The sequence below is a fragment of the Uranotaenia lowii genome, chromosome 3 (genome assembly GCF_029784155.1).
Source record: "Uranotaenia lowii strain MFRU-FL chromosome 3, ASM2978415v1, whole genome shotgun sequence".
Classification (NCBI taxonomy): Eukaryota; Metazoa; Arthropoda; class Insecta; order Diptera; family Culicidae; genus Uranotaenia; species Uranotaenia lowii.
In genome coordinates, this window is record NC_073693.1 from 142,256,782 (window position 1) to 142,278,319 (window position 21,538).

Genomic DNA, 21,538 nt, shown 5'->3' on the forward strand with positions numbered 1-21,538 from the left:
GAAATCACTGACGAAAACTGTCCGAAATCTTATTTGTGATGTGATAAAAATTTAGGTAGAAACAAAGATATTGGCTGTTGAAATAGGACTTTAACGATGCCAGATCTAAAAAAAAGGAAATCAAAGGGACTTTTCGGCACAATGTATTACATCGAAGAGTGATCTGTTTAAACCATTTATTTTAGCAATATATACGATCATCTCTTGTAGCAAGATTCCACCTGATCTCTTAAAAAACTCCTGCCGGGACCTTTTAACACATTCGTCATAATATATTATTTATACAGCAAGTCGTACTTAACTACCAAAACTTTCAAATTCGTTCCTGTTATTTCCTTCCAAAAAACAAATGCCTGTCATCGAACGTTAGACAATCCATTACACGTATTAGACCACACATGCTCCAACACTTTACACAGCGTGACAAAAACGAAAAGCAACCGCCAATCGATTATTGCAGCAGATAGATTCAATTAAAATTTTAAAACGCTCAATTGGCTACCATTGATATTTTGTTTGTATGTTTTTCGATATTGTTAATGATTTGTGTGAGTGTGTTTTTCTTTTTTTTTCTCGTTCGTTTGTAGTTAAACCTAAGCCAAAATAGTGTGTTCGTTTCCGACTTAGATTGAAACTTGTTTTGCACAAAACTTGTTCTTCGCAAAGACCAAGCTATAGATAGAGGGTTTGGTTTGGACGTGTTACTGATTGAACTGATGGATAGAGAACCACAACTAGGAGCTCGTCTGTATTTGATTTTTTTTCCTTGTTTCGAACTGTGTGTTTAAAAATATAGAAAAATATATGTATATTGGATCTATTTAAGCTTCGTAACATTTTTTCTTGATTATTCTCCTTCAAATTCACGTAATCCGTTTTCTTTTTCTATTTCTGTAATATAGTTTGCAAGCGCTTGGTAGTTCGCCCGTTCTCCTAAATGTCAGGTACTTTCCATTATTATAATAGTAGAGTTTCTGTGTATTTCTGTGTGTGAGAGTCATCAACGGTTTTATCCGGTCCTTTGCTTTAAGTAGGTATATTACTGTGAAACATAACACCTAACAACTACACCTCAAAAGATCGAACTGTTTGCTACCGGTTGATAGAGTACGGATTCGTGATTTGCTAAAAAGGGCTTGGAAAGTACAAAAAAAAGTTATTGATCAATTTGTAGACTTATTCGAGACAAATTCAAGAACAAATCCAAAAAAAATCTTTTACTCGGTTTATTTGATTGCCTTTTGGCCTCAACATTATTCCATCCAATTTTAAGGAAAGACTTATAATTTACAATTTTCACCTCATCTTTGCCTTCACGGATATAGACCGTGGTCTGGTTTGTTGCAAATAAGGTCCAGATTTTGTCCTAGGACGTAAACTCTGCATACATAAAATATACACACTCAATTGAAAAGGCGCCAAAAGAAGGGGTGGAAGACAGTGTTCAGCTAGATACTGTAAAGTTTCTTAGATCAAAATTTCGTTAATACGGCTAATGCACACAAAAAAAATGAGTAAAGTCTGTTTCACATAGAATCTGGTCGCATTTTTTCATTTACTGCAGCGCCCCTAGTTGTCACATCGCGAATCTATCGACAGTGTTTTGATCCGGATGATTTGTTTACTTAGTTGTGAAAATTTCATCAAGATTGAAGCAGTCAGTCAAAAGCTATCGACGATGGAACGCGAAAGGCGAGGGAAAATTCTGCACACTCACGTACACGGAAAAAAATTGCATGGGTTTTCCAAATACAGGATCATGATAATTTGACTATGTCCACGATCTAGTGTTTTCTACCACGATTTAGTATTTTCTACCAGAAATCTGGTTTAAAGTACTACAACATAGTATTTTTACTATGCGAACTTTGACAGCTCATAGTAATTTTCCCGTGTCTAAATTACCATAGGCATGATATTTAGATATTGCTCGATTTGTGTTCTTGCAATTACTATGCGCATGGTAATCGTCTTTTGTGAAGTCGGAAATACTATATCTATGGTAAATTCTTCATAGTGCGCTTCGTTTGAATGTGTTTTGTTTTCTTTTCGGTCGTTCGTCGCGATTTAGGAACGCGAACAAGCTGTCCGGTGCGGGTAAAATTGTAAGTGTTTAGTTTAACAATCAATTTGTGATCATAAAGCTGGCCTCCCACCCGGCCAACTCTCGGCCCCGGCTCAAATCGCAAAAAAAATCTACTGGAAGTGCTGGAGCCGGAAGCCGAATTTTATTCATTGGCACTTCGATTTCAAGAGGCACTTGCTCAAGTCCCAGACCCCCACCACGGAAGTTTATCATCGATGGCCAAAAGGAGTTCCGAAACATCCCAAATCGGTATGGAAAAAAAATCGAGATTCAGCGGTTTAAGCGTAAGTTGAAATAATTAATATCAATTTGCCCACTAATTGATTTTCATAAATTTGTTTTCAGAATATTCCAATTAATCGTCAGATGTGATTCGGTCCGGCGTACTGTGCTTCACACGAAGAAAAGTTATGTAAGTGAAACACTACTTATGAAATAGAAAAGTAATATGAAAAAATTGCATTTTCAATTAAAGGGCTCAAAATATCACAATAATTAGTAAAATCGATTATGCTACGAGATATTCATACCATGCTTCATGGTAATTTTACTATTTGAATCATTTTAATATGCTTGTTTCTATCATAACACATACTATTTTCAAAATTGAACATATTAATTTTACCATGCATGGTGTAAAAAATACTCATGATTTCATTGACAATTTTACTATGAACGTAGTCGAAATTACTATGCGCAGCCAAAATTAACACAAAGTAAAATTACTATGTGCATGGTAATATCAAGAACAAAACATTATTGACTCAAAAATATGGTTGCGTGTTGTTCGTTTAAATCACGGATCTAGTAATTTTACTATGCTTTTTTTTTGTGTGTAGGAAACCGACGTGGTCAGGGGTAAAGATCGCAAAATTCCTGAATTATCCTAAATCGACTGTAAATTCGGTACTGCAACGTTACCGGGAGACCCTTACGGTGGATCAAGCAAAACAAACCAGGCGAAAAAGTGGAACATATGACCAGAAGCTGCGAGCGAAGGTAATTCGATCAGTTCACAATAATCCTGGAATCTCCTAGCGTGATTTGGCGAAAAAGTTCAAGACGAACCACGGTACAGCTAGACGAATTTGTTTACGAGAAGGCTTGCGGTCGATTCATGCAAGCAAACACCCCAACAGGACGCTGAAACAAAACCTGGTTGCTAAAACCAGGGCAAGGAAGTTATACGAGAAAGTGCTGACCAAGTACAACGGATGCATTTTGATGGTCAACGAAACTTACTTCAAAATGGATTTTGGACAAATACCCGGTAACAAATTTTGCCTTGCGAAGCGTAAAGGGAATGTTACGGGTAGATTCAAGTTTGTTTCCGCAGATAAATTTGCTCTTAAGTTGATGATTTGGCAAGGGATCTGTAGTTGTGGGAAGAAGACTAAGATTTTCGTAACTGGGGACACAATGAATGGAAATGTTTACAAATAAGAATATCTCCAGAAGAGGGTTTTGCCATTCATTCGGTCTCACAAAGGTCCGGTGAAGTTCTGGCCGGACCTGGAAAGCTGCCACTACAGCCGGGATGTCGTTAAGTGGTGTAAAGAGAACAAGATCGATTTTGTTGAAAAAAGTATCAATCCACCAAACTGTCCGGATTTTCGTCCCATCGAGAAATATTGAGCAAAAGTTAAGGGCAAACTGAAGAAATGTGACAGAACCATGAAAAATCCGTTCAAATGGAAAAGTGGTGGAACAAGATGGCGAATGAGGTTACCAGCAGTACTGTGCAGAAAATGACGGGTGGTATCACAAAAAAAAGTTCGAAAATTCATCCGAAAAGATGACGAATGATTTTCATGTATTTTTTCCCTTAAAGTGCAATAAAAACCATACAAAATGACATTTTTACTTTTGTTGTGCGTTATTTCTTTGCGGAGAAATGATCTATTTTATCCGACCAGATTCTATGTGAAACAGACTTTAAATGCGAATAACATTGAAGAAAATTGGTCAAAGGAACATGACCGTGTATCGGAACATAAAGCCGACAAGAAAATTTGCGGCATGACAGCCGATTTCAAGTCGGCCTCCTCCGAATTGCAGCGAGCAAACGTCAAAAGCGACGAGAAGAAAACAACGTTTTTGGTTGGATTCCACGCGGCAAAAAAAGACGAAGCAGAGTCACCAACTTAAGAAGGTGCCAGAAAAAGTTAAGCCGGTTTTAATTGTGCGACATCTACGGCGGGAGTTTTCGGATTCGAACCCGGCGGTACCTGGAAGGTACCAAACGGCCGTGCAGGTGCAGAAATTTACTGTCGAGAGTCGAACATAGAACATGCTCAACCTCTTGATAGATATTGTACAGTCTTTCAGGCTGAGCTATATGCTATTGAACTCCAACAGAAAATTATGTTCATAACAATTTATTTCTGTTCAGATAGCCAAGCAGCTTAGTCACTTAGTGTTTCCATCAATTCCAATAGCAGCCCTTGGAAACCTTAATAATAAAACCAGCCGCTTTGTAGATCACTCATTTATGTCTATATGTTACTTTTGGTTGTTCAGTATATTTCAAAACTTTTGTACTTTGGAAGGTGGTTGGGATGTTTTCAGGACCAAAAGGTATGCGCAAGGTTAAAAATTGTCATTTTAGGTGTTGATAGACTGCCCCAAAATTGTATGGGAAATTCAAAACCTGTGAAATGTTATGCGCTGCAGGTTAAAATTGATCCTAGTCCTAGTACAAGATCGCACGTCACATTTGGGCCAGATCGGATCACGAGAAGGGGTCGCTCAACAAGCCTGAAGTTTGTATGGGATTTTGTGACATTTTGTTCGGGAGAAACATGAAAAAAAAAACAGTTTTTTATCAATAACTGTGATTCCCGTCGGCCAATTTCTTTCAAGAACGGTTTTTCTTAAAGCCTAAATTATGAAAAATATTTCATCCGAAGACTGCATTTCGATAAGAGTTAAGATAAAAAAGATATTAGGCTTCACAAATGGGCTAACTTTTTTAAGGATGGTATTCATCTTTGTTAATGAGTCGAGGCGGTCGAAAATATTGACGCCTCATGAACAGTGATGAATACCATCCTAAAAAAAAGTTAGTCCATTTTTGAAGCCTAATAATTTTTTATCTTAACTCTTATCGAAATACAGTCTTCGGATGAAATATTTTTCATAATTTAGCCTTTAAGAAAACCCGTTTTTGAAAGAAATCGACCGTCAGGAAAAAAAGTAATTGATGAAAAACTGGTTTTTCATGTTTCTCCCGAACAAAATGTCTCAAAATCCCATACAAACTTCAGGCTCGTTGAGCGACCCCTGCCTGACAGCCTGCAGCACATAACTTTTTCAAAAGTCGGATCATTTGGGGCAGTCTAGTGTTGATGCGTCATTCTGGAAGTTGAAAAATCTACCGTGAATCTCAGCTTTCAGGCAGACGAATCAACAGTTCAGATAGCATTTTTAACTCATGCGCATGCATTTTGGCATTAACTACATTCCATCTATCTTCTAAGGTACGATGCCTTTAAGGATTCTAAACGAAATAAACAAAAAGTTTTAAAAACACCAATCGTTCATTTGACTTTTGATATTAGTTATTTTGCGATTGATAATGCAGTAAAAAAGAATCTGTGTGGGAAAAAATCAGTCCTAAACGTTAATCACGAACCCTTACCCTGGACACCGAAAACGGCTGAAAAATCAGTTTAGAGAAAATGCACTGCTGCCTATTTAGTATGTATTTGCCTATTTAGATACGTCTATAAACAGTATGGCTCAGCCATCTTCCCAAGATGTTTCTGCTTGTTCGTTTCCACGAAAACAATCAATTGAACACTGCTAAACAGTTATGACCGGTTATGATCTCGGATCGATTCCTTCCAAATATGTATGTATGTAATCGTATGTTTACGGTGTGTAAGTTTTCAATTGTATTAGTTTTATTGTTCCTAGCTACACTCATCATAGTTCACTAAAACACAATCTACATGTAGGTACTACGTCTAGTGGTTAGTGTTTATACTCTACCTCTGTTACGGCTTACGAATTCGTTTTCACCAAAAAAGCAGTGATCATTTAAGGCTCTTGTTTGTTTTTTTTTCTTTACACAAAAATATGATGCCTTCAGCCGAGCTACCCAACTAGGGAAGGTCTTGGACAAATTTTACCAAATTACAAGTTTATCCGACGATCACTCCACCGACAAAATATTTATAGTAGAGAGTACGATACGATCACGGTCTGCGCCCATTTCGGAACCGTGACCGTGGGGAGCGATTCGGACTGTTTGCTATTGTTGATTGTTGTCTTAATCGTTAAAAATCTTGTTACAAGTATACCATGTTACGCATGTTCATCAGAAAGTCAACAACGAACAACAATTTCCAAAGTTTACCGATGGTCAGACGACCAATCGTCACAAAAACACAAAATTATTCATACCCTCCTTACATCGAACCTGACTTCGGGTAGTTCCTGAGGCCAGACTTACTGTTGCCTCCACTGTTCCCACTGCTGCTGCTAGGGCCATCGTTTCCGGTGGGGGTGGGATTCTCGGCCGATTGCCTCTCGTGGTACTCCTGGAAGCAGGGAACGATGCACAGATTGGTCTGACATTCCGGGCAGTGGTATTTCGTTTTCCGCCGCAGGATTCGCCCGTGCGCGTCGATGGTATTCCAACAAAAATTGCATCCCAACGCCGGGCCCTCTCGAACCACCGGACAGTGGCTGGATCGTTGCCCATCGAGTCCGGGGATGTCCGCTGAACGAGAGCTAGTCTGAAATCGTGAAAAACAATTGTTCTGTAAGTTGAATCTATGATATTTCCTCTGGTTGAAGTAGTACAGTATTTGGGTTGTTTTTGACGATTTTTGAAGATTTTCTTTTGTGTGTGTTTTAGCTCAAACCTTCATTTGTCAATTAACGTAAACAATGCAGCGTATACTCTACATCAGGAAGATGTACTCTTGGGCATATAGTCGTTGTCACTGGCCCATTCATCTGGAGCAGAAGCTCCGAGAAAGAAAGAAGAAGAAGATGTACTCATAGAAGAATGTCACCAGTTTGCTTCTCGCCCAAAAATCTTCCAAGCTGATTGCAGCGGCTTTAGCATGCCATCTAGCGAATGTTTACCGCGTGAATCGTTCTCTGGTGGACCATGTCCACGGAAGCCGGGCAGAAGAAGGCAACGTTCATTCTGCTAAGGAAGCGAATATCTCGTCGAATTCTTCCTTGTAAAAAATGGTCAAAGGTGACTTGAATGCATCCTCAAGGGTAAGAGCCAAGCGCCATTTGATAACTGAACGAATTAAACGCTGTGACTTGAGCTCACGAAGCGATTGCTGTCTAAGTCGAAGAAGATGCAGCTGAGCGTCGTGTTCGCTGTGGAAAAACCATTTTCGATAGATCCGGTGTCCAATTCATATACGGATAGGTCACCTATTAGGGCTAAGGATGTTCCAATGAATATGAAATTCAATTTTAAATAATACCAAGCATCCCGCCTGAGTCATGGTATTTGGAGCGGTTGCCTCGTATGAATTGAAGATGTCCCCTGTTTTCATTAAAGTTGGAGTAAAAATTAATACTGAAGTCTACAAGGACATTTTGAAGAATCAGATCCTTCTGTGGATTCGGCAAAACTTCCACGATCCCGAAAATATTGTTTTCCAACAAGATGAAGCCCATGCTATACCCTGAAACGGATCCAAACCTGATTGGAGGAGAATATGAGGTTTTGGTCGAAGGATCTTTGACTTCCGAGCCGTCTGGATTTGAACCTCTTCGACTTTTCGATATGGGCGAATGTTCAAGAGTAGGCCTGTGGATCCTCTCACCCAAATGTCGATTTTTTTTTTTTTTTTTTTTTTTTTTTTTTTTTTTTTTTTTTTTTTTTTTTTTTTTATGTAGCGGCCCACCTCACTCCCCCACACCAAAAAGCTCGTATGAGCCCCCTGGTAATGGACGCTACTGTTCTCAGCACGTCTGGCAGCAAACGAAAAGAGAATAAAAATACAATACGCGAGCAAATTTTACTCATGCTGAGAACTCAAAATTTTAATTAATTGCGAGGAAATGTGACGAATACTATTTAAACTAATTTACGCTATGAATCTCAATGGAAAAAAGATTTCCTTTGAAGAGATTCATGTTTGAGACAAACAAAATTTAAACAAAATAGATTATACTAGAAGTTACAAGATATTTTACATTTTAAAATTAAGGTTACACTAAATTTAAGCTACATAATTAAAAATATCATAAAAGCTTGCTTTGTTCGATTTATTTAATGACTAATTTTTTCCTTAAATATTTGAAGCAGTTTGTTTTTGAATATGGATCTACTATTTATTTCTTTAAGATCATTGGGTAAGATGTTATATTTGGTTGGTCCGATGAAAGAAATTCGTTTCTGCCCTAAAGTTGTAAACGACCGACAGGGTTGTAGATAATTAAAAAAACGGGTATTATGTGTTCTAATAGCTGTTGTAAAATTAATGTTCTGGATGGTATTTGATGAGTGTATGTTGTCAAAGACGTACATTATGGTTTGGAAATCGCAAAGATCAGCTATTGGTAAAATGTTATGAGAAATAGATGAATAAATAAGTTTTGTTGAGTATAGCATAGGGAGGTTGTAAATATTCTTTAAACATCTGTTTTGCAATGATTGAAGCTTTTGTAGATGTGATTGAGACGCTCGACCCCAGACTGAGATAAGATAATGTAAGACTGAGTGGATAAAAGCATAATAGAATTTCAATAAGACATGTTTAGGCACAAAATTTCGTAACCTCCACAGAACACCACAAAGCGGGGAAATTCGTTTTTCAAGATTTCGTATGTGACAATTCCACGAGAGAGTATTATCCAGATGAATACCTAAGTATTTGAAGGTTTTTACTTCTTCTATAACAAACTGGTTCATATTTGGATCTCTATGTGGTGGTAAAACTTTCCTGGACGAGCGAAATATCATATATTTGGTTTTTGTGTAGTTTAAAGATAGTAAGTTGCTGTTGAAATATACAGATAGTAATTGTAAGTCATGTTCCAGGTTATCAATTATAGTATTCGGAGATTTCCCTGTATAGAATAGTGCTGTGTCATCAGCGAATAGCCTTGCTGTGCCAATAAGTGGTAGTTTACATAAATTAAGGTTGCCAGAATTTTTTCCACTCCCATCCGGGCCTAGCAATTCCGGGCATTTTTTCGAAAAAACCTGGCAAAATCCGGGCATGGATTTCAATTTTTCAAATCCAAAAACCGGGCAAAAACCGGGCAAAATTTAGGTGTTAATATATATAAAAGCAAAGAAAAAATGCGAAAAAATTAAATTAATATTTTATTAGTGTAATTGCTGACTTCCAAAAACTTTTTGGAACACTTAAATATTTAAAGGTTTATAAAAGTAAATCAGCGAAATTATTTGAAACAACCGTTGAAAATTTCCATATCGTTAATCGATTTTGCTGAAACTTACTGAAAAACTTTGATTTTTTTTTTGGTTTCTTTGTGAAAATTGTAAAAAAAACCGGGCAGTATACGGACTTTTTTCACGATATCCGGGCAACCGGGCCGGACCGGACTTTCTCGAAATTTTGCATCAAATATCCGGGCAAACCCGGATAAAACCGGGCAATCTGGCAAGCTTAACATAAATCATTTATATACAAAAGAAAGAGCAGAGGCCCTATATTGCTGCCTTGTGGAACGCCTACGCTAATGTTTCTCATATCACTCTCTGTTCCTTGCATTACTACATATTGCTTCCTATCCGAAAGATAACTCCGAATTAAATCATTTGCGATTCCCCTAATACCATATTTGTTTAGTTTTTCCAGAAGAATTCCGTGATTGAGCGTATCAAATGCTTTCTTTAGGTCCAGGAATAAAGCACCAACTATATTTTTGGAATCGATGTCCTTAATTATGGAATCCACGAGTTCAGAGATTGCGATAAGAGTGTTTGATCCTGCTCTGAATCCATATTGCATACTGTACAGAACATGGTTGCAATTAAGAAAATTTGTTATTCTATTTACCAGAAGTTTTTCAAAGACTTTACTAAAAACGCTGAGACTTGAAATTGGTCTATAGTTATTAACATCTTCTGGATCACCCGATTTGAATATAGGAGTCACTCTTGCAATTTTAAGGCAATCTGGGTACGTTCCAGATTCAATTATTAAATTGAAAAACTTTTTCAAAATGTGAGAAAATATAGTACTATTATTTTTTAACACACTTACGGGAAAACTGTCGGGCCCACAGCTTTTTTTGTTTTTAAGGGTAATAATGACAGAATTGACTTCGGTTTCATCAGTAGGTTGCAGAAAAATTGAGTTTTGGATTTCATTAATATTGGACAAAACATCATATTCAGTTTCAATGGGTATTTCCTTTGCAAGATCTGATCCAATCGATGAGAAATATTTGTTAAACTTATCACCAACACGTTTTTGACCTGTAATGAGTTCTTCGCCATCTGTAAGAGTGATCGGTGAAGATGTTTTAGATTTCCCTAAAAGTTGATTTATATTTTTCCAGAGTTTAGAGTGGGTAGTATCATTCAGTAATCGTTCATAATACAGCCTTTTACACGTTTTCTTTTTATTACAAAGTTTTTTGTTTATGTGTTTAAGCATTTCTTTAAGGTTATCATCATTAGGATGATTTTTTACTCGTTTCAAATAATTATCTTTTAATTTTATTAGAGCCCATAGGTCATACGACATCCAAGGACAGTATCTACGCTTCAGGTTTATTTGTTTAGAAACTGTTTTTGTACACTGCTTCAACATTCGAGTGTAAGTAGATGTTAATTCTACAATTCCGCTGTTCACATTGTCTCCAGGGACAAAAGAGCTAAGATAACTCGTAAATAGGTTATTAAGTTTTGAATGATCCGTAATATCTTTTTTTAAAACCATACTATGTCTTTCTGATAACATTTCGAATAATGTGAGAATTTGCGAGTGATCACTTTTATCAGTAAGTATCGTAAAATTTTTGAGGCGTTCGATATCTTTAGTTTTACATATCACATGGTCTAAAATATTTTGACTTTTCGGCCTAGTTGTGTAAGAATTTGTACAAACGAAGCTGAAAGATTCTAATAATGATTTGTATCTTCGCACAATATTTGTATTTACAAGGTTTACAGGAACATTCAAATCACCGACAATAAGGCAAGAGTGCGAATCAGGCGTAGATGCGAGAAGAGATTCAAGCTGAGCACATAACAAGCTGAAAGAATATGCGGGTGGTCTGTAAATTCCGTGGACTTCTCTTGAGACATCCATAACTGAGGCGTGGGTTTCAATGGCTTACATTGCGAAGGTATACTTCCGATTCAGATCACGCCAGGAGGAGTAGTTGAGAACGAAATCGAGTGATTGTTTCTTATTATGTTTATCTACTGTAGTCTTTCGTATTTCTTCATGGCAATTTCGCGTCATATATCCACCTGTTTGTGTACAACTTCTCTGACAATCTAACCTCTCCTGATATTGTGCGTTTAGATAAAAAAAAAATATAAACGTCGTTGGTGAACTGGCATCCTGGCTGACTTCCGACCAAAACATATTGAGTCGTTTTATTTAAGCGTGCGCCACGATATTTTCTGTTTTCAAATTCACATAAAATCAACGTTGCCAAAAATTCATTTGAATCGTTTGTGTATCTCATTCTTGTCCGTAGAGCGGACCATAGAACACAAATGGCCTGTGCAAATTCGATGATTCCACGACGATTGTTTGATCTTTGCTCGCCCACACACTATACAAACATATTTCACGCAAACACAAACGATTGCTGGCGAAAACGGCAACAGTAGCAAAAAAAACCATCTCCACCCCGACTGGGAGGATGGTTTGTACAAAATATTTCGATCCCGACCGATTTTACTCAAACCGTTTGGGCGCTCATTCAAGCAGTGTCATACACGATGCAAATCGTGTTCACAGCGGCACAATTTCATCGAATTTCATCGCATTTGTACAAATGTTGTGTAATCTGTGGCCCGCTTAATGTATGTAGAGATACTCTGGTGGATATAGATTTATGTGTGGCAACGTTGCATATAATACACTGTCATTTTTTTAAACACAACTGTTAAAAGTTCGGAAGTGAGTTCGGGATCGGAAGTCCGGACTTCCGAACTAAAATTTAGTGCTGGCGCTATAATATACTCATTCCCAATAGATATGATATGATATGAATATGATATGAAATTTAGAAAGTTTTGCTTTAAAATACTTTTAAAATAATCTGAGAAAATGCAGACAAATATTTTAAATCAGCTGCCTTTGAAAACTCATCGAATCTTTTCTGTTTCGAATTATGAGAATACGTTGAACTACGTTAAATCTTGAAACCACTTTTCAAAATGTATCTACTAAGATTAGAACCAGGATTTCACAAAAACAATTAAATAACGTTAAAAATGTCTAAAAGTTATGTTTTAGTTACGTTACAAAGTTTCTAAAACTGTCAACTTTGAAGATCGGTTTAGAGCCAAAAGAGATGCAACGGTTTTATTCATGAGTGTCAAATTGACACTCATAGAACTTACGGATGAGAGCTAATGACTTTTTTATTTTTTTCCAAGATTTTAGTTCTATATGGAGGTTTCCAAAGTCAAAATGTATCGTTTTTAAACTTCTAATGTTATTACATAAATCACATGAACAAACTGTTCAAAATTCTCATAAATTGATTTTTGAAAATAAAATACATTCTACCTAACCTTGCCTCGACTTTTTTAAAACTTCTTCATTTAGATTGGTTGTTGGGATGTTTTTAAGTCCAAAAGACATGCGCAAGATTTCTTGTTCATTAAGAAAGGTAGTCGGGATGTTTTTAAGGCCAAAAGACATGCACAAGATTTCAAAATGTATTTTTTTCAAAGTTTTGATCCGCATTTCTAATACCGCATTTTTCTAATTAATATACAAATCGTCGCCGGTGTATTGCTACCTCACTCGCTTACACGTTCTCTCGCAACACTGACAAAATTTTTTGTGGAACTACCGCGTGATGGCAGTGCGACACCAGATCAAAACCAGTGCAACACTGTCCGAATAAACAAACAAGATGACAGCACTTAGTGGTGCACCAGTGCAACACTCGGAATAAGCAAATACGGTTTAAAAGTGGAAAGATCCTCCGTGAATTTCCAGCTGTCATCAATACCGCAAATATCATTTTAAAACCATGCGCATGCATATTGGAATAAAAAATATCCCTGCTAGCTTCCAAGGTACACTGTGTACCCTTTGATAAAAAAAATATAGTTTGTAATCTTCAATCACGATCTGTTATTTGTGAATAAAGGGTATCCACGGTGAAGTTGCCACACTATGAAATTGCTTTTTCTGTTACCGTTGGGTAAAATTAAATGAAAATTTGGGTGGATTTAGTTCATAGTGCAATGTGGTGCAATGTATACATCCTGCAAGTTTTAAAGTCTCGTGATCAAAACTTGCGGAAATGGAGTCGGAAGAACAGCTCGTGCGTGATAAATTCTTGCTCATTCATCACGAGAACAAGGATCTCTCGTATCGTTCCATCGCTAAAACGTTGGGAATCGCGAATTCCACGGTGTTGCGAGTGATTTTGCGGTTCGAGGAACGATTGACTACCGATCGGAAGCCCAGAAGTGAAGGAAAAAGTATTCCGTACAACACCAAAAATCACAACCGCTTAGTTGGGGCCTTCAACCGGAACCCGAACGCCTCCGTTCGGGATGTGACTAAGAAGCTGCAAATAAAGCGAAGTTTTGTCCAGAAGACCAAAACTAAGGCTGAGCTTCGAACTTTCAAGGTACAAAAGGCCCCTAATCGCGACGAGAAGCAGAACAAGTCCGCCAAAACCCGTGCCAGGAAGTTGTGCCTCAACATGTTGACGAAAGTTGAATGCTGAATCATGGACGACGAAACATATATGAAGGCCGACTCCGAACACTTCACACGACTTCACAGCTAAGGATAAAATCAGCGTTTCAGAGCATGTCCGCACTCAGAAGATGTCCAAATTCGCGAATAAATTTCTGCTTTGGCAAGCCATCTGCACGTGCGGAAAGCGGAGTGCACCTTTCGTGACCCAGAACACGATGAACGGACAGGTGTACATGGAAGAGTGCCTCTAGAAGCGGCTGATTCCTCTCCTGAAGGCCCACAACATTCCAACAATCTTCTGGCCGGATTTGGCCTCAAGCTACTTCTCCAAGGACGTTTTGAAGTGGTATGCGGACAATAATGTCAATTTCGTGCCGAAAATGTTCAACCCTCCCAACACTCCGGAGCTCCGCTCCATCGAGAAGTACTGAGCGATTATCAAGCAACACCTTCTTAAACGACCTAAGGTAGTGAAGACAGTCGAGGAACTGAAGAAAGTATGGGTTTACATGCAAAAAAAACAGTTGATTAACAGGTTGTGCAGAATCTTATGGCCGGGGTTAAGACCGAGGTGCGGGCATTTGCGTATGGACTGTTAATAAAATACGAGTAAAATGATAAAATGAAGTTTAATAGCTATTTTTCAATCCCTGAAAATTTAATCACAATCGGATGAAAACTTGAATTTTGCGAATCAATTTTGTGTGTGGCAATTTCATAGAGGACCCCCTTTAGTATTGTGTTGCTAAATAAATTTAATATTTATTTCGTTTGAAAGAATTTTTGTCGCGTTACAACAGACGAAAATCGTTTAATAAACGATGCACCTCCTTTCTTCAATTTTTCTATATTCATATATCATAAACTGAAATTTTTCCAACAAACAAACATGTCATAAAAAACCAATGAAGCCACGGTCTAAGACGCTTTTTATGAAAATATCAAAGGTGGTTTGACAATATTTTAAACGAAGCTTTACGGTTTAATTGGGCATCCAAGCTATCTCAAGTTTGCCGCTTTGCAATGTTCTAAAAGTTTTTATTCGACTTAAAACAAAACCTTGACGACAACGAGCACAAATGTTTGTTGATTTTACAGTGTTGCCAAAAATAAATATATACATATATATTTTTTGAAAACATATTTTTCTCCATTCAATGGCTTTGAGAGTCGCCATAGAGTTATCCGAATGACTTCAAATTTTGCCTGTGTTTCAATAAAGTTGGAAGATAAAAGGTCATCCTACCAGCAGCCTCAAGGTACTTTCGACGTTCACTTACCAATGGTGATGACGAGGATCGACTCAGCAGATCGTCCGCCTTGATTCGGGTGGTTGTCGGGGTCGTAGGGAGCTCAGTTAGCAAACTGCCGGCTGCCGATAAACTACTCACGTTGGAAGTGCTGCACGTCGTAACGGTATTGACCGAGAGCGATAAGCCACTTGCGCTAGACGAGCTACCTTGGGTGGAAAGTGATTGCTGATGATGTAGGGATTCCATTTCCGGAACAATGACTACAGTAGGGCTCATCGTTCGATCGGTTTGTAGATGGATCTGGGGAATGGATGCGGTACCACCAGATGTTGCCGAAGGGGATGCAGTTTCATCGTCAGAATCCGTCGCTTTGAGCGAAGTTGACGATGCCAAATAGTGAGATGTACCGCCACTGCTCGTGACCAAAGTCATAGGGCTCGAGTTTTGTACGGTCACCGACATTGGATGAGAGAGCTGACGTTGTAACGTGTAGGTAGGAATGGTCTGGTACGTTTGATGATGCGATGAGCCCAACGAGCTCGAGGTCTGACTCGGAAGCAGCGGGTGGGAATGCTGCTTCACTAAAAAGTGCTGTTGCGGCACCGTAAGTAAGTTGCCCGAATGAAGCCGATCACCTTCTACCGCTATCGAACGTATTTCGGGTGACGAAACAATCGGAGTACAGGGTATGATCGGTTCCGAAACCTGTCGTTCGAATCGGTGATGCGTTGGAACGGAAAGCAGATTTTGAGAGTAAATCGTTGTTCCGTCCGGTGTGTCCAGATCCGAACCGTACTGCTGTCCGGACGAGGATGAGTCGCTTTCCTTTTTTATTCGCTGCTGTCGTATTAGCAGCCGACCTCGTTTTGCTGCCGGGAGAGTGCTGACCGACGAAGATGACTCTAGACTTGCTGATAGGCTGGACACGCCGCTCGAACTCGATTGACCGGGCGCAAGGCCGAGTGCAATCTTAGCCATTTCTGCCACTGAAAAAAGATGAACATTTTTGTTAAAATGGTTTTGTATTTTTAACGTGGGTTTGCGTTTTTAGGTGTATGTATATTGAAAGATCTGAAACTAGAAAATGTATTGGAGAACAAAATTTCAAGTTTGGCCCAAAGTAAGTAAAATAAACGTTTACAGATTGTTCACAGATCAAGATCCACTCCAATCGTAGTTTGAAGATGTGAGCACCTAATTGGCATAGGATTTGAACAGCTTGCACCGAATGCCATCCCATCACAAGACAAAGGAGGAAGGAATCAACAATCGGTAAAGCAGCCAGCGAAAATATTCTGGAGTGAATCAGTCGAGCTCTGTGCTTGTGTTGGCATTTAATTTTAATAACAATAATTTAATAACAAAAATTTTTGGGCGAGAGAAAAATTCAGGAAAGTCTCAATGGGAGATCCAAAAACAACTAGAAATCAGCTATTCGGCAAAAGTTTTTTAGGATAAATCGTTTAAGGAGTCCTAGCGAATCTAACAGTCAGCTTAAATTTGAATAAAGGTGAAAACGATTAATTCCATGAAGTTCAGGAATGTGAGAGGTTTCACAGAGTGTAGTCCGAAAATTTCATTGGGAGAAGTAATAAAAAAAGGTTAATTTTTCCGACTGATTCATCTAGCTGTTTAATAAACAGGCCTGACTTCCTTTAGGTAGAAGCTAGAAAAGCTGCCAACCGGAAAAATAAACAAAATACGGTGGTCAAATCGTGCGCAAAATATTTGGACTTCTTGTGAGGGAATATTTTGAAAAATTTCTCAATGGACAGCTAAACAAACAAACTAAACAGTCACCTGGCAGGTTTCCAGGCAGAAACTCTTCGTGGGAAATAGAAAAAAAAATATGTCTAGTACTCGAGGCGAATGACGACCTATGGAAGCTTCAAATCAGTCAATGTTTCAAATCAATTGACTCGATGAATGGCTAAATATACAAAGAAGGGTGCCTCCAAATGCAAACCGTTTTCCCTGCAGAGCACTTCAATAGATCCTACAAAGTTTATACTCTGTTTGGATCTTCCAGATCCAACCAAGATCTAGAAGTAAAGCTTCAAGAAACACTAAACGTAATCAAAAATATCCATAATTTGTATGAAGGGTGGTTCATAGTATACATTATAGACGGCGCGAGTTGTGCCCAAAAATAACTTTTTAATAAATACGACGCTATCTCGAAAACTACTTTACAGAACGTCACAAGAAATTGCACATGTGAACATAACATTTCTAGGCAGTTGTTGAAAATTTCATCAATTTTCAACCATGCATTCGGAAGTTATTAAAAAAAAACAAAGGGTTGCATTTTATTTTTTCGAATACACTTCTTAAACGTCCATCACGATAATGAGTCGGTTATTTCCATTCGCATAAATACTTTGCCTTACCCTGACAAGAACTTAAAAGATAGGATTAGTCAAGTTTGTATGTGGAAACAAAGGCAATGGAGAAAAAAAAAACTATTAAAAAAAATAGGGACAGTTAATTTTAAATGACAAATTAAGCCGAATTGAGGTAAAATGATAAAAATAACAAAAAATACCAAAATGGCAAAAAAAACCAAAATAACGAAAAAGACCTAAACGACAAAAACAGTAAAAAATGGCACAGGTTAGAAAATGACAAAAACTGAAAAAATATACACAAATGTCAATATAACAATAACAAAAATTAATGAACAAAGAGATTGTTACAAATATATAGGGTGATTAGCCAATCGTTGTCCCCTTAAATACCCATTATTGCACGGAATGACTTAATTTGTCAAAATTTCAGCTGTTTTTAACTTTTTCCCAAAAAAAACTGAATCATGTTAATAGGAATGTCTGCTGATTAAATGAGGTTTTAACGATATATTCTGCTGTAAAATATGCAACTAACGACAGAATTTAGTTTTTCTTGTTTTTTTTTTCACGCGATTCTTGTGCTAATTGATAAACAAAACCTTAACATTCCTTTTAGGTACGGCAGATAAGGTTTTACGTCAGAACAAAACATTTTTCGGATCGATTTTCTTCACGAAACGTTTGTTGGACGATTTTAACACCATGATTTTGGAAAGCAATTACGATCCATATATAACTAGAAAAAATATCGGTCCGCGAAATTTCCTCCTGCCCCATTGTTGTCAAAATACTTGAAGGCCGCAGATCTAGAAAATGCTTCTGCATGGTTATGTTTTCAAAATGTGCTTAAATTTCTATCACTTCCAACACGAGTTAACTTGCTCTAAGAATAGGTAAAATCAATATCTAATCAAAGGCAAACTCCATTTCATGCTTATTTGAATTTCTTGGGTGATATCATATGCAAAAAATTCTTCTTTCATACAAATTTCCAAACCAAATTGAACACGATCATTGATTACATGCAACTGAAAAAACATGGATTGTCTTTTAATATGGCATGTTTTTTTGCTTAAACTATTAGCTTTAGTGATTCCTGTGCTCTAATTAAGTGTTTTCCACTCAGAATTTTCATAGTTTATGCACTCAATGTTGGTTATCAATAATTCAACGTTTATTCAAAGACACTTAATATTTCCATGAATATATTTTTCTTGTTTTATGTTGTTCCGATTTCGACTGGATTTTGTTGATGTGATATTGTCAATTGCATGAATTTTTAGACTATTGAGAGAATCTGATTTGACAGATAACAATTCCGCACTCACTAACACCATCACATTCTTTATATAAACTATCATGTGCTAAAAGTTGAAATGGGACTATATGAAAAAAGGACCAACATCAGAGTTCAGTAACTTCAAATTATTTCTACCAAAAAATCAACTTTCATACGCACCGTTGCCGTCTTTAACAAACTGCGCAGATTGCACCTATTTAGACCCCCGTTCAAATAATTTGCGCGCAGTAAAATCTGCTCCCAGACCTATACATAGACAATGACACATATCGATATTCTTTACATCTTTGGATAAAATTGAATAAAAAACAATTGCGACTGGTGTGTCAGTAAAAATTGTCAGGGAATCCATAATTTTTTGGCTAATTTTTCATTAATTCGAAAAACGCCCGAAATGCATGATTTATTTGTTCCACTTACATTCTTGTACCCGAATGTACAGAATGCAATCTGTTTTCTGTTCGTTTCTTTTCATTTGTTGATCGGTAAATTTTCGTTATTAAACTCCTTGGTTCGCATTTCATAATAATTTTCGCCAAAACAATAACGATTATGCCGTTTGGAAATGTGATTCGAAAATCAGAAGCGAGCAACGGCTGATTTGAAAAACTGACACAGATTGTCTATGTGTGCGTCAGTGCGAAAATATTTCTGCGTGGAAATTATTTGCACAGGAGTCTAAATAGGTGCAATTTCCGCAATATTTTTTGTTGTGATGATATTTTTTCCATCATCAAATATTAAAATTGAAGTTTTGAGATTATTAAACTCTTTGAAAAGCTTATCTATGTATTATTAACAAGTCGGGCAACTTGCAATGTCTGAAAAGTGTCTCTTAAACTGCTTTGGCTTTGAGGGACTACTTTGATCAGATTTATTTTGAAATCCTTCATCCCGACCATTCACTCAATATTTTATGCAAAGAATCTAAAGATTGTTCTAAAAACCCAAAAAACTCGAAGTCTAAAATGGAAGACCCGAAATATTACTTATCATGTACTATTTTCTTAGAAATTCAAATCTGCCGTCGAGCTAGATCGGAGACATTTGAGTGAAGCTTTATTTGACTCTTATTATTCAGAAAAATAAACAATCATAACTTCGTGAAACTTAATTTGATCAAAAAAATTTTACAGCCGAAAATTGTTGGAAAAAAATTCAATGTGAAATTAATGTTTCTTGAAGATTGATGATTCAAGATATTCAAAATAAATTAATTTTTGAATAGATATATTCAATAAATCAGACGAACGATCTGAAACTTTCGGCGTTGTTGAGTCCATTTTTGAGCTTTTTAATTGATATTCATTATGTAAAAATCGATCGACACATTTTCTTCATAGGGGTAAAGAGGAGCAAAACCGATCGCGTCCTTTTATCCTTTCACCAGTAAGTAGGCATTTTAAAAACAAATTTAAATATCATTGAGTTCATTCTACGGAATTTCAATGACACAAAATTTTATGCTTGTAGCACATATAATAAAAAAAAACTCAATACTGGGCAAATAAGGTCAAATAACACTTCACTCAGATAGCTCCGGGTAAATTCAGCGGCGAATTGAGTGTCTGTGGAAATTTCACATGTGGTAAATACTATTCCAGACTCTCAAACCGGCGGCTTCGTTTTTTTTTTTTTCGATTTTGGGTCCGAATTTTCCCACTGTGTATTGAACGTTTTATATGGAAGACCCTCCACAAAAGGGTCAAATTTTGAAATAAAAACCTTCAAATATTTGAGCTTTTTATTTAGTGTTGCTCCTGCAGGGAGCTTATAGAAGATTGTTCCTATCTGCTGCTTCAAGGCAGAGAATTCAGAATAATGAAAAATAGAAGTGTAGAATATGTGCACTCTATGGAGCCACCATCAAAATTCTCATATCTCTTTTTTCAGCTAAAACGTAAACCTTCATTCCATTAGAACAATATGGTATCAAAAATACTTTTTTTCTGAAATTAGGTAATGTAATCCCTGTTATCCCTTGCAAGGAAAAGGGAAAAAATACTGAGAAAACTAGAATCGAACCGGTCTAAATTAACGGTGGACATTGTGAGTGAAAATCAGCAGATATTTCAGAACTGTTGGTTGATTTAAAAAAAAAATATAACGGATTGTTCTTCACCAGACGAAGCTGGATATCGCACGAGGTGATGGTGAGTTCCATACATTACAATGTTCATTTGAAAGAACTTGATGAAGTAGATACCTTTTTTTTTATTCAAATAGTTTATTTAAGGCTCTTTTACTTTTACAAGTTTTTAGGGGCCGTGGGTCAATTATATAACATAACTATTGAGGGAGGAAATGACGGAAGGTCAGGATTTGGGAAGGGAAGAGGAGTGAGGATAGGTTTGCATACGAGCGGCCCTTACACGGGTCAATATTGTGCAGTTGTCGTCAACTGTGTGTAGATTTTTATCTTCCACATTTTCGACCGTCACGGGAGGGGTTGGCTGTGAAGTGATTCTCTTCCTTGTGGGGGAATCAGAATCCAGCATGGGAACTGGTGTTTTTGGTTCTGCGGTGAGGTGATCTCTTTTCGATATTGGCTTCGTTGGTTGCTGCTGTTGTTGTTGATCTTCTTTTTTCTCCGGATCTTCTGGTTGTGGTACTTTCTTAACTGGTTGTGTTTTGCGGGCTATATTGTTGTGCGCTTGAATTTGTCGCTTTACGACACGTCGGCGTAG

The 21,538-nt window shown here is 37.3% G+C and overlaps 1 protein-coding gene across 1 annotated transcript; it reads right to left on the reverse strand.

The window, feature by feature from the left end:
- Nucleotides 1–159: 159 nt before the first annotated feature.
- Nucleotides 160–16,184, reverse strand: LOC129754901 (mucin-4-like). Its single transcript, XM_055751163.1, has 2 exons — nucleotides 15,231–16,184; nucleotides 160–6,828 (listed from the first exon to the last, which is right to left on the reverse strand). The coding sequence occupies exons 1-2, from the start codon at nucleotides 16,179–16,181 to the stop codon at nucleotides 6,499–6,501; spliced, it is 1,281 nt and encodes a 426-aa protein (XP_055607138.1). The 5' UTR covers nucleotides 16,182–16,184; the 3' UTR covers nucleotides 160–6,498.
- Between the last annotated feature and the right edge of the window lie 5,354 nt (nucleotides 16,185–21,538).

Excerpts from the sequence above, each read along its gene's own strand:
- LOC129754901 (XM_055751163.1), bottom strand. The coding sequence starts at position 16,181 with ATGGCTAAGATTGCACTCGGCCTTGCGCCCGGTCAATCGAGTTCGAGC. Across the intron at positions 6,829-15,230 it reads GATCCTCGTCATCACCATTG|ACTAGCTCTCGTTCAGCGGA; the intron begins GTAAGTGAACGT and ends TCACGATTTCAG.